The sequence below is a fragment of the Onychostruthus taczanowskii genome, unplaced genomic scaffold (assembly GCF_017590055.1).
Source record: "Onychostruthus taczanowskii isolate IOZ18803 unplaced genomic scaffold, ASM1759005v1 scaffold5, whole genome shotgun sequence".
Classification (NCBI taxonomy): domain Eukaryota; kingdom Metazoa; phylum Chordata; class Aves; order Passeriformes; family Passeridae; genus Onychostruthus; species Onychostruthus taczanowskii.
The window spans coordinates 16775379-16792937 of record NW_024502568.1 but is presented as its reverse complement, the minus strand read 5'-3'; the positions used below and the strand labels follow the sequence as shown (position 1 = coordinate 16792937).

At 43.9% G+C, this 17559-nt stretch overlaps 1 protein-coding gene across 1 annotated transcript in view; it reads left to right on the top strand.

Annotated features, from left to right (window-relative positions):
- ADAM12 (ADAM metallopeptidase domain 12) overlaps nucleotides 1-17559 on the top strand; it is a 175170-nt gene that overhangs the window by 93187 nt on the left and 64424 nt on the right. The window contains exons 4-5 of the mRNA XM_041415563.1: nucleotides 6476-6554; nucleotides 10268-10344. Of these exons, the coding sequence (XP_041271497.1) occupies nucleotides 6476-6554; nucleotides 10268-10344 (156 nt within the window). The remainder of the gene's footprint in view (nucleotides 1-6475; nucleotides 6555-10267; nucleotides 10345-17559) is intronic.

Genomic DNA, 17559 nt, shown 5'->3' with positions numbered 1-17559 from the left:
TAAGGGTGGGAGTGCCTGTTCCTCACGCACTGTTCAGGGATCACCCATGCAGCATGTGTTTGCCTGGTTTCAGACCTGGTTTCAGTGTGCCAGGCACTGTTCCACCCATTCCAGGGTATATATTTTAACAAGGACTCCAGTAGGCTCAGGATTATGTGAATTTCTGCATCAAAAGCACTGGCTGCAAGCACAAAGACATATTTTCCAAATCTAGTGTGTGATCTACTCAAATTGTCTATCTCCTGACCATGTGAAATAGGCTGCAGGCTACTACCATAGAGTTCCTGTTGAAACCTAGGATGCTTGGTTGGTTTCCCAGCTATTATAGTTTTATTTTACTCCCCTCTTTTCCTCTGAATTGTTGTGCTAATTAAGCTCACGAATTTCAATCTCTCAGGTTCTTCAATTATGACATTGCAGCCCCTCTGTGGCAGCACACTGGAGTGTGGAAGATAGGATATTATGAAGTGGAGACATTCAATGGGAAAATGTCCAAAAGCAGTTCAAATCACTTAAGATAATTAAACAAGGGAAAGAATGTGGTGTGTTTAGAGAATATGAGATGGTTTTGTGAATAGAATGGTGTTAGGTCCCCGTGCGTGGGAAACTCATTACCCATGCTGAATTCATTTTTTACATTGTAATGAGAAAGAAGAATTGCAAAACACCTCTGTGAACATCACCTTTGTGAGTGCTTGCACTGAGACCACCACAGCAGAGGCAGCAGGTTCAACAGACTTGTTTATTCCTCTGGATGTACCTAGGAAAACATGCAGCAATTGAAGAAATAACAACTAATTTCAGTGTAAAGGTCAAAATGACCTGAATTGAGATACTTCAGAATTAATGGAGTAGGCTGGTGTCAGCAGGCAGAATAAATGACATTTTTTATAACTGCCTGTTCACCATCCTGTTTCAGTCTCTTCACCTCCCCCAGATGTAGGAAAGGCTTCAAATGCAACGCCAGAGGGGTTTTAGTAAGAGTTTGTGTAACAGAGTGAGGCAGTGCTTGAATGGGGGAGAAAACAGGCACTTGATCATTGGGAAAAAACTCTGAGTAAAGGTCAGGGTGGGTCTGTGAGTGCAGGCAGCCCCCTGAGGGGAAGGGAGGAGCAGAGCCAGCCCTGAGCCAGCCCTATGGGCACTATCCCACAGGGCAGCACAGCAGCTGGCTGCCATCCTTTTCAGAGTCATGGCAAAACAGCAGTTCCTACAGTAGAGTGACTGCACAGAGCCGTGCATCAAAGGCAAGGGGAAGCAGAAAATCAGCCTTCAGAGCACACCAAGTGTTCTGTTCCTCTCCAGAGGGCACAGCACCTTCTCTCCACTGCTGAGAAACCAGGTAACCAAAGGGGGGCATCCCTGTGATGCTGGACCCCAGGGTCTGCTCCTGCTGAGATGATTGATGCTGAGATTTTTTTCCTGAGTAGCACTGGCATGAAGAGCGCACAGTTCTTGTCCTTTTTTACAGCCTGATATTCTGTAAATGGTGCCTGGGTGGCTGAAGGACAATTGGATAATGATCTGCACTTTTTCTGCGTTAATAATAATAATCTGCATTTACATCACTATGTAAATGACAGATGTACCAAGAAGGAAAGCCATTGTCTCAGCTGGAAAGAAGTGGGCTAGGAAAAACTAGAAAAGGCTGGATTTTGGGAAATGCATCATGACAGTAACATCTGTTGGAATGCAGAGTAACCTCCCCTGGAAAGTGGTGGGATTAGCATTGCTCCTGACATTTGCAGCTCGATGGGGCAGAACCTGGTTTGATCTATGGCACACTTGGCTTCCAGGAGGCCCTTGGTATGATCCACTAGATTTTTTCCATCTCTGACTCCTGTGACTGTCTGTCTGACTCTCCCTGGGTGATGAAATATCATTATAACCTTTTGAAATAATATATCGGCGCCTGGAGAGCAGAGACTGATTTTCTCATTTGCAAGTGAGAGGCAGTGTGTTAAATTACCACTCCTGTCATTAAATGGATTGAGGAAAAAAAATCTGATGGGCTTGAACCAGGACATATTTCCCCTCCCCAAACAAGCCACCTCAGATTTCCCCTTGTTGGGAGCCAGGAAGGTGAGGATTAGAAGTTTAAATAAAATTCATCATATTCTCTGAGGCTTAGGTTACTTGCTTGACACCTGAAAACGTTTCAGCAAGTCTGACATGGAAGCTTTCTGCTGACTTACAGAGGATGGGGAGCCTGTGCTGTCTGTCAGAGATGAAGAGGCATAAAATTTATCTTTCTGGGCCATGAAAGCTTCTGCTTGTTCATTTGGCTCTGGGAAGTTTGATCCTGAACAACCTGGTCTGTGTGGAAGGTGTCTGTGCCCATGCAGGGGGTGGAACTGGATGGGCTTTACAGTCCCTTCCTTCCCAAACCATCCCATGATCCTGTGAAATGTGAAAAAATTACTGTGCTGATAAACACAGTGACCAAGTAATTGTGTAAGTAATTGTGCTCAAGAATTGCACTTCTGCATCTTTGGAGCAGCAATGAGAAAGTTGTAATGTTGTTCCAGCTGATTTTTTAAAATCACGTCAAGCAGCTGATGCAGTTCTTCATAGCATTTATTTCATGCAGGGCAAAGTATTGATAATCATCTGGTACTGCTGAGCATTGTAGCTGGCAACATTTGAAACTCCAGACATGGTGATGAATTGCTCTATGATATATTAATGTTATTTTGATCCCTGCTCTTTCAGAATTACATTGATCCAATTAGGTTAAGTAGCTTGCCATCTAAATTAATTTACTTTCGTCTATTAATCTCCTTTACCCTGAGTCAAAACCAGAAATGTAAATCAATCCATTGTATTGCATATCTTTGGCGGGGGGTGGGAGGGTAATTAAATTACCTGATAGATACATATGCTGGATTGATTGTTTGCTATGTTGAACATTATTGCCATAATTGGAAAGTGAAGTGGTGCACACTCAGTAGTGGAATTTGAGTGCTTGTTACACTTAATTTTCATAACCTGTCAAGAAATGCCTTGCTGTCCTTGGGTACCAACCACACACACCCAGCTACACAGCTTTTAGGATATTGGACATTTTTCAAGTGGAGATAAAAGCTCCTTCCTCTGCCAGGAGCTGCTGGACTCCCTGGCAGCATCTCACAGGTCCTGACCCTGTGCAGGGTGGGGAAAACAAAACCTTTCCCTGGCTCATCCTCAGGCTGGCAGCAGAGCAGATGTCTCAACAGTGATGTCTCAGTTCCCAAACTGAAGGAGGGGCAGTGCAGAGCCCTGAAAAGCTGTCTTCTTCTCCCAGTGGCACGTGAAATTTCCATGGTTTGATTTCATGGAATCACAGAATGGTTTGGGTTGGGAGGGACCTTAAAATCCACCCCTGCCATGGCAGTGTGACACCTTCCAGTGTCCCAGGAGCTCCAAACCCCAATGTCCAGCCTGGCCTTGGGCACTGCCAGGGATCCAGGGGCAGCCACAACTCTGTGTCCCACACTGGGACATTCTTTTGCTTTCCTTAGGTCAGTCCAACAGTGGGATTCCATCATCTTGGTGCTCTCACCAGCCTTTTACAGGGGATTCACACTGGGAATTCTTCCTTTCAGCCAGTATTTTCAGGATCTATATCAAACTTTCATCCTGACAGGGACGTTGCTGACACCAGGAATTTGTTTACCTGCTACGTTTCCTCACTTTAGTGGGAAGAACTCATGGAAGACTCAAACAAAACAGATAAAGCTCTGATGTGAGGGAATGAGATCCCATCCAGTGGCTGGAAACTGAATGTTGGCACAGTTAAAACAGATACAAAGTGCAGTGGTTTTAGGATGGGCTTAGTTAAAATCCTGCCAGGTTTGTGATAGCTCCATCTTCATGGAGATCGAGGCAAGGGCTCTTTACAGTGGGAAAATGGATCTGGTTCCTTCCCTGTCATTGTAGCAGAAGATAAATTCGGGTCAGGTGACCCCTGTTTTGGGGCAGGGCAGGCTGGTGATCACAAATCCCTTCTGGTATTCAAACCTATGGATCTATGAAGTATTTTCTAAATCTGTGCCTCAGAGTAGAATGAGCAGCAGCAGAAAGGTCACCTTTATCATCATTGCTGTCAAACACCTTGGAAACAGCAGAGCACAAAGCAAGTCAGTTGCTCAATCACTTTGCCCTTCTGCTACATCTGTTACCTTTACCTGTACTTTTGTCCCATTAAATGAAACTCACTCCCCTGTCCTGGATGAAACCCCATTTCCAAAAACTGCACAGTGAAACTCTGTTGGCTTCAGCAACGGGATCTTGCCTTTACAAAGGCAATTAATGCCTGCCAAGTGCAGGAGTTAGCAGTGTTAGATAAATAATGATAATTATGAAAGCAGCTGCTCTTTGAAATAATGAGACAGCTGGAAACAGAGAGGGACTTTTTGCAAGAGAGTGTAGTGACAGGACAAGGGGAGTGGCTCCGAACTGACACTGGTTGGGTTTAGATGGGATTTTGGGAAGGAATTCTTCCCTGGCAGGGTGGGCAGGCCCTGGCACAGGGTGCCCAGAGAAGCTGTGGCTGCCCCTGGATCCCTGGCAGTGCCCAAGGGATGTTGGATGGAGCTCTGAGCCCCCTGGGACAGGGGAAGGTGTCCCTGTCCTTGGCAGGGGAGGAACTGGAAGGTCTCAAAGGTCTCTTCCAAACAATTCCATGACTTGGGTACAGCCCCCTCTGCTCCTGGCAGGGTTTGTGGAGGCTGCAGGCACCAGAGGTGAGATCCCCACTGCAGCCAAGTGTCCCTGTGGAGCTGGTTGGTGTAAACCTATTATTGTGTATCTAAACCAACACCAGATGTTTGGTTGGGCACCCAAATCCTGCTGTGGGTGCGGTGGTTGCCTGAGATCCAGTGCCTAGAAACCCACCAAATGCTGCAGTGTTTTAGCATTCCATATCTGTTAATACGCTAATATTTCCCACAAGCTGAAAAATTTTAAAGTTAAATGTGAGAATCTCTGCTTGAATGCTCACTATAATGTGTTGGTGCTTCATTTTTTTGCCTTTCCACTTCCTTATTTTCCTTTTTTCCTTTTCTTTCTTGTTTTTTGTCTTCTTTCTTTCTTCTTTATTTATTTTTAAGAGGCTTTTAAAGCTGGGTTTTCTCTTTAATAAGTGTTTGTAGAGTTCCTAGCACCACCAGATCCTGATGGAGCCACTAGATATTAATGTGCTGCAAATTAATCAGTAATGAAAATTAAATGTGTGTTTATGCTCCAGTTATAATGTTTATAAAAACACAAGAAATGTGTACCACGACTGTGTGGTGGTTCCCACTACAATATTTGCAAGGATGCAGCATTAACCAGCTTTAAATAAAAGAAAGGGCCTGGTTTGTTCAAATGAACAACCCAAGGGGGAAACACCTCTTAGAAGTGAAGAAGTGAACAGAATTCTTAGAGGAACAGAATGAACATTGTGAAACACAGAGCCAGGGATTTTCAATATTCTACACTCTCCAGTTTTCTGAAGGTGATGGTGGCATTTACCTCTTGTCTCCTTCTGTATTGTGCTTTTGCAGCTCACCAGAAATTTTGTCAGAACTCAAGGATGTTTGTGATGAGGAGCACAACTCAAGACCTGCCTCAGGAGTAAATGTGAATGAGTATTCCTCCTCCTGGCTGTGTCAGAAATGCTCTTTAGATAAGGAGTTGAAAACAGATCAGTAGCAAGACTTCTTTCTTTAAAAAAAAAAAAAAAAAAAAAAAGAGGCAGATGCCTGAGATGAGTTCCCTACAAAAAGAGGAGTTTCTCTGGTTGTCATACACATGCCCCTCCCTGGAGATTCCTGGAAAATGACAACTGCAAGTCCAAATTTTTTATCTCATTGCCAAAGGCAGGAGGGGAAGTGTGGAGGGAATGGGAACAAACTGCTTCATCCCAGACATGATCTTGCAGAGTCTCCTGTGAAATCGTTAAATTTCCATTGGTGAGTTTCCTTTCAGATGATCAGGGTAAATCCAGTGCTGTAAATTCTGTGGTGTTCATGCAGTGTTTTCCCTGGAGTGTCAAGAGGAGGAGTTTGCTTCACTCACCAAGTGCTAAATGAGTCTTTGGGTGGTCACTTGCTGATGAATACAACAGATTAGATGGAAAAATAAGGAACACAGGGAAAACATTTTCCTTTTCAACAAACCACCATTACTTAACAATACTCTAAACCCCAGATCTCCCTAGATTTAACCTAAAATGTGTTGAAAATTACGTGGAAGATTCAACACTGAAATGTGCTGGCACAGAGTCCTCATTTGGAAGAGAAAACAGTCTGGAAACTTGTAGTCTATTCACAACTACCACAGGAAGTGTTCGTGTCCTGCAGCTTCAATATTTGGAGTTCCGTTTTCCCTTATTCCCCGTAGCCGTTGAATCCTTAATGCCTGGCTTTGATCCTTATCTCAAACAGAACCACTGAAGGATAAATTCAAGGTGAGGTGGCCTCAACATTCCCTGTGCTGTGTTTTTTTCCAGGGGCCTGCTGGCCAGAGGCTTCACAGAGACCCACTATCTGCAGGATGGCACTGACGTGGTTCTCGCACGCAATCACACGGTAAGGCTGGGCTGTCCTGGGGAGAGAGGATGCTTCATCCTTAAAATCCAAAATATTCTCCGCCAGGATCTGAGCCCTGGGATGAAACAGCTCAGCGTGTGGTTCTTCTTTTTTTTTACTGTTGCCTTCAGTGTCTTTGTGACTGCTCTGATCCTACACATGAATTTTTAGAGGCAGCCTTTAAAGGCGAGCTCTGGGGTTTGAACCACGTGGCTTTTAACATTTATGGGGTTTTTTTTCAGCTCTTGAAAATAGACCCATTAAAATGTGATAATTATGGCAGCCGTGGCTGAAAAGCCTTGGTTCTGTTTGGGGAAAAAAACCCCTAAATATCTGATTTCCAGAGTGCAAAAGTTCATGTCAGAGGTTGGAAGGCTTGGTTGTCTTTGCTCACTGGGGAAGTCATGGGTGGCGTTTGGGGGAGGGTGTTGGTTGGGTTTATTTTTAAATCCAGGCCACAAGTGTGTTGTGGATGTACTTTATACTTGTATTTGTGTGTATGTATGTGTGTATTTATGTACATGTATAAATATGGATCTATACAAAATATGGCTTGTTAAAAGAAGCAGTTAAAATCTGCTTTTTACAAATAAAACCCCCTTAAGGCAGGAATATTTTTTTGTCCTCTGACAGCATGAACGCCTTAATTAGAAATAATGCAGCAAGGCATTTTAATTACAAACCTTATCTTTTATCTGACTAAGTCCCATCAAGTATTTGCTCTGTTATGGTATTTACTCACTGACACTACCAGCAGAGACACCATGCTTTGTGTTCCCATCCAGAACGGGCTTTGCTGGGATCAGGGGAAGGAATTATTTCTCTGCATAACATCTTACTTCTGAAGAAGCATCTTCATTATAGCTGCAGACATCCCAAGTAAAGCAATCATTTGGAAAGCTTTCAGGGCTTTCATTTTGCTGGGTGCTCATATCTCCTTTGAAATCAGCTCAGGAGAAAATAGTCATTTGTTTTGGGAGCAGGAAGGCTGCAGAGACTCCTGAAGGAAGTGAAAGGAAATAAATGAAACACATGAGTCTTTCAGAGACTTACCTGAGTTAACAGGAGTATGTGTACAGCTAATGACAGGTTTTCCTTGCTAAAATACAATATCTGTTTGCAAAATGGCAAAGTAAGTCATGATCAGTAATGACAGTGCATTTTGCTGCCTAAAAAAGAGAGCTCAGTGCATTCATTTTTCATTAAATGCTGCAATACGGTTGAGAAAAGACAAGTCTCTGATTTTATTTTTATATCTCTTCTTCAGTGAGGACATCAATACAGTCTGGAGTTGAAACTAAATCCGATTTTCCACTGAAAAGTTGCTTAGTCAAATTCTGCTTGGAGGTCAAGGCAGGTTTGTGGAGCTGTCACTTGGGCAGTTCTCTAGCACACAAGTCAGTGGCTAGGTTATTTTTCAATTTATAGCACCTGGAAAATTGTCAAAATCTGCTATTTATTAAATGATCTCAAGCAAGGGTAGAGTACTGTTTTAAGCATGATGGATTAGCCTTGGTAATTATTTGTTTTTAAGGGGTCACCCATTTTATAAACCAGTTTGCAGGAATAAAAAGATTTGATAGCAAAAAAAAAATTCTGCAATTCAGTGGAATTACTGAGCTAGGGAAAATTGTCAAAATCTGCTATTTATTAAATGATCTCAAGCAAGGGTAGAGTACTGTTTTAAGCATGATGGATTAGCCTTGGTAATTATTTGTTTTTAAGGGGTCACCCATTTTATAAACCAGTTTGCAGGAATAAAAAGATTTGATAGCAGAAAAAAATCCTGCAATTCAGTGGAATTACTGAGCTATAAATCAATTTTCTCCCAGTCCTGTTGCAGGCCATGCTCTGCTAAGTTTACATTTTCGATATTGAACTTTGGCATCACATAGCTGGATCTCAGAGAAATTGTGAAATGGGCCACAACCAGGACTCAGAGTTAATAAAATGACAAGTTGTATGTGGAGAGGGAAAGGAATCAGGCCCTTTGCCATAATTCACTCTTAGATAAAGACAGGTGGACCACAGCAGCAGCTGCATGGGGTGAGATATTGGCTCCCCTCCCCATTTCACTCTGCTCAGCTCTGGTGATGCTCAAACCCAAAGATTTCTTTCTCAGGAGCTCTGATCTTCACATCTGCCTCGTGCTTGCTTTAAGCAATGAGAATAAAGCTATTTTATTTTGGCTTTTAGCATATAAGAGATTGAGTGCTTGAGTGGGAGGGGCATTGATTTTTCTTCTATCAGCTGGATGCATGGAACTGATAACACTGAAATAAAGTGAAATAGTGCACCCACACCGAAAGTTTGACATCCACAGCAATTGTAACTGAAGTGACCACCCCAAAAAATTCAATCTGTGCCTCCCTTCTATTGAGGCTTTATCTTTGCTAATGTGTTACTGACTCTTTGTGAGGATTGATGATAAAAATACCCAAGAGTAAAACACTCTCACCCCGTTTCTGTCATTTCTTCCACTGACAAAAGCCACTGAGATTTGTATTTAGAAAGTCAGAGCTGGCTGCTCTGTGTTCACTTGCTCGTGCTGGAAATCAAACAAACATTTTCCCTGGCATAAACTTATTTACAGAAAATTCCTGTCTGAATCATTGCATCTTGCCCAGACTGTGGCTTTCTTCACCAAAATCAAGGCGCTTTTTAGAAATCTGCTGTGAGTGAAAACCGTGCCCCAGCCTGGAAAGGTTAATTAATGCAATAATGAACCAAGCCCTGAGAGGCACAGGGAGATGACTGTGGGGCTGCAGCACTGATAACTTCCCTCTGCACTAATCAGATGGGAACCTTGCACAGCAGAGTTTTCAGTTTCCAGGTGGTATTGGGAATGCAATATCACCTTTAGTCAATAAAATTAGCCTTGATTCCAGACAGATATGTGGATGAGCTTAGAAACTCTCTGTTGTGGGTGCCTTTTGCAAGCAGTGGATTATTGAAGAAATATAATAACCTAGGCACAAAATGAAATTGGGCTGTTGTCTCTCAAAATAGAAGCCCCCCCTTTATTCCTGGTTGTTTTTAATAACGTGCTGTTACTTTGTTGGGTATTTCAATAAAAAATTTCCTTTCCAACCTCTTTCCCTTCCCCTTCATTTGCTTTGTGATTTTTATTTCAAGTTCTGGGCTTGGGATTAGCTTTGTTATACTCCTCTTTTCACATACCTACCTCCTATAGAGATACAGAGATTTAAGTGTCCTTAAATAAAAATAGGGGTCTATATAGAAAACAGTAAAATGCAGCAGCTGATTTGTTAATCTGATATTTTATAATTATAAAATATTTAAACAATATAAATAATACAAAAATTTAAAATAATATAAAACGTTATTAAATATTCAATACTGTAGCTTTAAATACTTAACACAGAAAAAGGGGGTCAGTCAACAAATCTAACATTATTAATCCTTCACAAAATAAGAACAAAAAACCAAACAAAAAACCTCCTATAACTTTCTGGGATTTAGGAGCACCCAAGGTTTCCATTTAGGACTGTTTGAACACAGTTTGTTCAAACAAATATCCCACCAATATTCTCTGTTTGAGGACAGAGAATATTGGTGGGACAGGAAAGGTGCTGTCAGTGAGACTCTGAATGCTGTGGCCTGAAACTGATCATCACCTTGAAATGAAAGGGCTGGAAAGCCAGGAGCAGAGGGCATCTGTGAGCAGTGAAATGTTTTCTGTTCCTGCACAGGGTCACTGCTTTTACCACGGCCAGGTCCAGGGGTTCCCCGGCTCCTCCGTCAGCCTCAGCGCCTGCTCGGGACTCAGGTGAGCCCAGACCTCTGCAGTGATTGAGCTCCTGAGTGCTTGCTTTGGCTTTTAATGCATGGATCAGTACTGGGGAAGGGGCTGGAGCCCCAGGAGGGGCTGAGGGAGCTGGGAAGGGGCTCAGCCTGGAGAAAATGGGGATCAGGGGGGACCCTCGGGCTCTGCTCCCAGGGAACAGGGACAGGAGCATAGGGAACGGCCTCAGGATGGACCAGGGCAGCTCAGGGTGGATATTTGGGAACAGTTTCCTCATGGAAAGGTTTGTTCAGGCCTGGCACAGCTGCCCAGGGCAGTGCTGGCATCCCCATCCCTGGAGGGATTTGAAATCCATGTGGATGTGGCACTTGGGGACACGGGGCAGTGGTGGCCTTGGCAGTGCTGGGAATGGTTGGACTCTGTCATCTTAGAGGGCTTCTCCAACAGAAATAATTCCATGATTCCATCTCTTTTTCAAATGTTGGATGAATCCCTACATAGCATTTTCCCTCTGGTTGCTCTAAAGAGAAATAAAACAAAGAATAAACAACACATTTTTGGGTTTTTTTCCAAGAGCCATCCCTTCTCTCCTGCTGCCCATCCTTCTCTGTGCCGTGGCACATTTTCATACTGGCAGCGCCCAGTGGCTTTCCAGGCCTCTTTGTCCTCAGAACTGTTTCACCAGTGCTGTCAGCACTGCTTTGCCAGCTGTGGAATCACTCATTATCCAGCAGCCTCATCACTACGAGAGGCGGCTTTAGAAATCAAAGATTCTATGATACAGAGAACGTGCAAGGTTGTGGAGCTCAGTAATTGTGTTTATGGCAGGTAGGATGCTCAGCTTTTGGATTTCAGCTGCTCATTAACAGCAGATTCCTGTTGCTGAAAGTCAAACCTCTTCCAGTTGGACAAAGGAATGGGCTGACAAAATTTCACGTACACAACAGACACAGTTCAGGAAACAATTATCTTTCTTACTTGGACAATCAGAGACTGGTATTTACTCACAGAGCTGTTCCAAATCACAGCAATTAACTGTAAATTGGCTTTAGGTTCTCCCTGGAAAACCCAGTTTTCCTGTCAGATTTCCAGCTGTCTCAGCCTTTTCTGGGTTTAATTTATCTGCAAACAGCAGGAGTAGCTGGAATCTTTTCCCCTTGATTTTGCATTTTGGGCAATAGTGGCATTGTCAAGGCTTTTGTAAGGGAGCTCTGGGACAGACAGAAGCAGAGAGAGCAGAGTTTGATCCTTCTCCCTCTGGGAATGACCCATTTGCTGTAGTGGATGGGATTCCTTTGGCTCATTCCCACACAGAGAGGGGCTTTATGGGTGCTTCACTATGGATCCAGCATCTTCCAAAAGTTTAATAAACCCCTTACATGAACAGTCAGCATTTGTCTGTCATTCTCACTGTAAAACATCTCCAGAATTTAAAACTGTTTGTAAAAATCCAGTGCAGAGCTCTCAGTATTTCAGTTAAAGGATCACAATGATGCAAGCTCCCCAGGGAAAATTTGTACCTTGTGGGACAGGGTCTGCGTTGATGTCCTTGTTCCAGAGACACCTGGAAATTACTCACTCTCAAGAGAAAATGCCCTTCTCTGCATTAGAAGTCTTTTCTTCCTTCTCCAAAGTGCTCTATTTGAAATTGTGGCGCTCCAGAGTCGTTTCCCAGCTTTAGGAGCTTCAGACGTGTCAAGACAGCAGATGCTGGCAGGGACATTTTCCTGGCACTGGTGCGGACAAGTCCCCAAAGTGCAAGCTGACAGGACTGGGCTCCTTCTCTGCAGGGAAGCAGAGCAGCACCTTTTTCAGTACAAAACTGCAGAAATTTCCTTTGCAGTGCATGTTTTGTTCTAGTAGGAGATCAGATGGGGAGAAATCTCAGTTTCTGTGCCCATTTCACTGCTGAGCTTGGCAAACAGTGTCCATGGCTGGGAACAGTTTGTGATAAGAGTTCTGTGCCTGTTGATTCACTCCACCCAACCTGTTTCACAGCCCAACAACCAGCAACTCCCAGACAGAATAACTCTCAGATATTGCCTGTGCTTGATCACAGAAACACAGAATGGTTTGGGTTGAAGGGACCTGAAAGCTCATCCAGTTCCACCCCTGCCATGGGCAGGGACACCTTCCCCTAGACCAGGCTGCTGCAAAAAAAGCACAATCCAGAAAAGCTTCTTGGCTTACTTTGCTGGCAGCTTTGCTGGCTTGAAAAAATAGATCGGGATGGGATGGGATGGGATGGGATAAGATAGGACAGGATAAGATAAGACAGGATAAGATAAGACAGGATAAGACAGAACAATGTACTTGCCACCAACTTGCTGGAGCAGGGACTCTTGTTTTCCACAGCATGATAAAGACTCCAAGCTGCAGGAGCAGGGACATAAGGCTCTGTGTGGCCATGGAGCCCCAGGTGGGGACAGTCCTTGGGGCAGCCCTTTCACTTGCAGCAGCTGTTGGAAAGGAGGCCAGGTCTCGTTTTCAGGGTCTGTTCCTGGCTTTGTGACAGTTTCTAAGTGAATCAGACAAATCTCTTTGTCTCAGTTTCTCCATCTGTGAAATCCATTGAATGATTCTTACCTACCTCACACAGCTGCTGCGTGGAGCTGGGGTTCAAGTGCCTGAAAAACATCTAATGAAAGGAAGTGCATGCTGTCAGCCCTCTGAAATCCTGGAGAACCAATATCTTCCCCCTCCCACCAGACAGGCACCCTGGGCATTGTTCCAGGTGTGGATAGGTCGGGGCTGTGCATTTTCCCCCAGACCAGCAGAGTTCATTGAAAGACATGAAACTACTCATAAAGAATAGGTCCCACATTTCAGTGTGCTCTGAAGCCTGCGCGCTCAGCAGCAGTCAAAGAAGCAAAAGGGATCATAGGAATTTCTGAGACAGAAATAGAGGATAAAACAAGAATCCTCATTACCACTTTATAAATCCACAGAGCACTCACATCTTGAGTTCTGCATGCAGTTCTTGTTTCCCCCTCCCCTGCTCCATCCCAGAAGAGGAAGAAGCAATATATCCAGAGAAGGTACAGAGAAGGGCAAAAATTGTGATCAAAGGTGTGGAGCAGCTTTTATCCAAGGAGAGAAAATAGACTAGGATTTGTCACTTTTGAAAGGCGATGACGGAGAAAAGTAGCACGATGAAACAAGGTTGAGTGTCACACTGGAGAGGGGACAATCACTGAATAGTCTTCATAACCTCTAAATTAGGAGACATCAGCTGAAACTTGAGAGCAAAGGAAAGTACTTTTTTTATTCACATAACGAAGCTGGAGCTGTCACAGGTGGGAGTCAGTGGATCACTGACAGTATCAATGGATTCCAAAAGGATGTGACAATTTGGGAAGGGGAGCTCAGGGAGCCTCTGCAGGGCTGTCAGACCCTGAGCTGTCCCTGGCACTGCTGCTCTCAGAGCTGGGGCTGCTTGTTCTGTTCTTGTCTCTCACTCCTGAGCTCCTGCTGTTGGCCAAGGCCAGAGAGGAACTGCTGAGCTGGAGGAACCTTGCTCTGACCTCCCCCAACCATCAAGGTCTTCCCTCCACATGGCTGAGCAGTGTGCCACTGTCATATTTTCTGGAAAAATCCCTTCACCAGGATTTTCTCCTGGGAAGCTGAGAAGCCTCAGAGAAAAAGGAAAACAATAATTATCTGATTTGCTTCTCCTGTATTTTGCTGCTTTGGAATGTGTTTGGACACTGTTTACCCACAGGTGATTGTTTTATTGGCTTCATGTGAATTGTTTTGGCTTAATTACCAATCAGTGTCAAGCTGTTTCAGGAGAGAGTCACGAGTTTTTCATCAGTATCTTTAGCCTATTGTCTGTAGCCTTTCTGTGTTCTTTAGTATAGTTTAGTATAGCATTCTTTAATATAATATAGATAATAAAATAATAAATTAGCCTTCTAAGAACATGGAGTCAGATTCCTTCATTTCCTTCCAACGGCGGGGACCCAGAAAATACCACAGATGTGTTTTCAGCTCCTGAGCATGATGTGATTGTTCTGTGATGAAGAAGAATTGTGTGAAATCTGAATACTAAGGTTAGTCTGGTTTAAGCTTTTTAGGCAGGCAGAGGGATGAGAGATGAGGAGGAGAGAGGAGGAGGCTCAGCTCTCTCAAACACACATTTTTCAGCTCTGTTCCATCCTCACACACATAACATTTGAGCTCCTCACCTCACGTAGGAGCACAATAGTGGGATTGGCACTGAGAGCTGCCTAAAATGCAGGTTAGAGGAGAATATAATCATGCCTTAATCTGTATCCTGCTGGCTGCTCCGAGAAGGAGGAGCTGGATGGCAGAGAGGGCTCAGGAAATGCTGAGTGCACAGAAAGGGAACAATGGCTAATCAGGATTTCTGGGTGTCCGTCTGGATCAGAAAGCCAATTAGACTGTCAGAGCTTGTGGGAAGGTGAAGGTACCACAGAGTTGAGCCATTTCCTTCCTGTCCTCAGGAAATACCCTTCTGTTTATCCAGCTTGGAGGCTCTTCAAGTTTTTAGCAAATAATTTTGGCCTGTGGCCACCGCTCACATCTTCCATGATAAATTTGTTTGGACTTGAATGATTTTTCCTGATTGCTTTCCCTGTGAGTGCTGAATCCACCCAGAACTGCAGCCTGGAGAAGGGCACAAACCTCCCTACAGAAGCATCTGCAGTGACCTCTCAGTTGTGGGGAGCTTGAGAGGTGCTCCCAAAAATTCCTCAGGAGCCTAAGGATAGAAATCTCCCAGGAAGCCTTTTCCTTCTGAAACCCCAAAATGCACTTGAGTATCCTCAGATATTTTACCCAATTGTTGGGTAATTAACCCAGTCACACATACAGAAGGTGTTCAGTCTTGGTCCAGCCTCATCAGCAGCTGAAAGATGCAGTGTCCACAGTGACAGGGATGGGGCAAGGCCCCAGAATGGAGTTGATGCTCATTTTTACTGGGATTACAGAGTGATGGTACCCAAGGCTGCCAATAGCATTTTTCAAATGGTCTGGCTGAACTCACTGCAGCCCAGACACAGTCAGCTGAAGAGGATTTAAATGTGACACTCCAGACATCAACTATTGAAAAAGGAGTGGAAGTAGGAAACCAGTGAGAAAAAGAAATGTAAATTCCTCACGACTCCTCAAGCAGCATTTCCCCACAGAAGAAGAGATTTCATCCAAAAGTTAAGTTAGGAGAAAATTCCTGTTGAGAAAAGCACTGGTTTGAATGTGAGCTTTTCCTCCATATTTTCTGCAGAGCTTTTAGTTCATATAAACATCCTGCATGCTTTGGAATTTATCTGACTGGGAAACTCCTGGAGGATTTTGAGCTCAGCATTACAAACCTTTCCATTTCTGGGGTTCCATGGCTTCTGTAGGCTGCCTGTTCCAGGGGAGCAGCTCCTGCCTCAGGGTCACCTCTGTGCTCTGAGGTGAGCATCATGTCCAACCTTTGACCACAGGGTGCACAGGGATCACTGCCAGGACAGGGATGAGGGATGATCCCTACCCAGGTGTTTGAGTCCTTCTCCATCCACTCTGCTGCTGGCAGTTAGTGGGATGTGCAAGCTGGAATCTTCTTATCCTGTCTCTCTGTTTGCTGCAGGGTGCAATAAAATGTGCTCACTAAATTGGTACCCATGCTACTGCTCCTTTCCTTTCCTTTCCTTTCCTTTCCTTTCCTTTCCTTTCCTTTCCTTTCCTTTCCTTTCCTTTCCTTTCCTTTCCTTTCCCCTCTCCATCCCCACAAGTGACACTTTCTCTGACAGCACAATGACTGTTCCTTGCAGCCCAGATGCTGGACATGAAATCACTTTTTCTCTCCCCATCCAAGTAACTCCTTGCTGGAATTCTAGGAGTCAAAAGTCGCAGTTCGATCTGCATCCACTCCGGACAGATCTGTCCTGCACTGAGAAAGGATGAAGTGTGTGCTGCAGGAGGCTCTGGCCATAATTCCATTTTAGAGAATATATTTTCAGGTTCCTGAAAGGCACTGGCTGGAGTAGAAGCTCTGTGAGTGATGATGTGTCTGTGTGAGAGCACCTCCACCGCTCCTGTGAGATGTAAAACCAGTGGTGCTACTGCTTCCACCCCCTTGGAGAGGCTGCCCTTGGCTGATTTGGGTCAGATTTGTTATTTTAATAGAATCATGCTGTGCAGTGTAGTAGGATAATGGGATTGTTTGTCTTTCCTATTGTGCTCTTCATCAATAGAGTTTTTTTTTTCCTGTGGATACTAAAATTTCCTCTATTTTAGAGGTGAGGAGTTGTTGCAAAAAGAGGTGACCAGGGACACAGGCAGAGACAGGAGCACATTTGCCTCCAGACTCCTGTTCTCTGTATTTCCCAGTCCCTTAAAGCTAAAGAATGACCAAACCATTTGAAAAATATCAAAATATCAACTCTATTAGAAAAACAGTCAATAGATCATCCTGCTCATTTATCCCCATAGTATCCATCTGCAACTTATTAAAGGAGCCTAAAAGTGAAGCCCTCATTCACCACCTCATTTTTCTTCCCCTTTTGTTTGTTTGCCTGCTTACTTGCCTGGGAATTTGTTACACAGAGCCCTGGGAATGTAGAATGTACTATAAAAATAAATAAAAATGCCCTCTGAGTGCACAGATCACCCCTGAGATGGTGCCTGCTGGGCAGCCCTGCACTCCGGGGTCACAGGGCTCCAATTCTGGAACCTTTTCACCCAAAACTCCTTGAAGAACTGTGGGATCAGTCCTAATGAAGCTGTAACATGGATTGTGGAATGAGGGACCTGGAGGTTTTCAGGGGCACAGGAGCACTGCAGTGTCTGCAGGTGAATATTCAGTGTGTGAGCAGGATTGCCCTCTAATTAATTTCTCACCAGCTCATCTACATTCCTCTGCCAGTGGAAATAGAGCTTTTTGTTATTATTGTTCAGAAATGAGTATAACTTTGAGCTTCATTAAAACCAAATGTTTAATTGCACTCACAGATCTCAGGTTTATCAATTTACTTAATTTCCCCTGTATAGTGCAGCAGAATAATATATAATAGTTTCATATAGTGCTGTCCCAGCCAAGATTTGCTTCAGCATCACAGTTTCTCAGACAAGTATGTGTTGATGGTTTATGTTGGCAAGACCTGTGCTTCTGCTGACAAGTTGGAAAAGAAAAATCCCATTTATATTTTGAGATTTCCTAAAGCCTGTTGATTTATGAAATACGACTGGCCTCGCTTTAGGTTTTGTTTTGGTTTTCCTTTTTAAGAGGAAAAA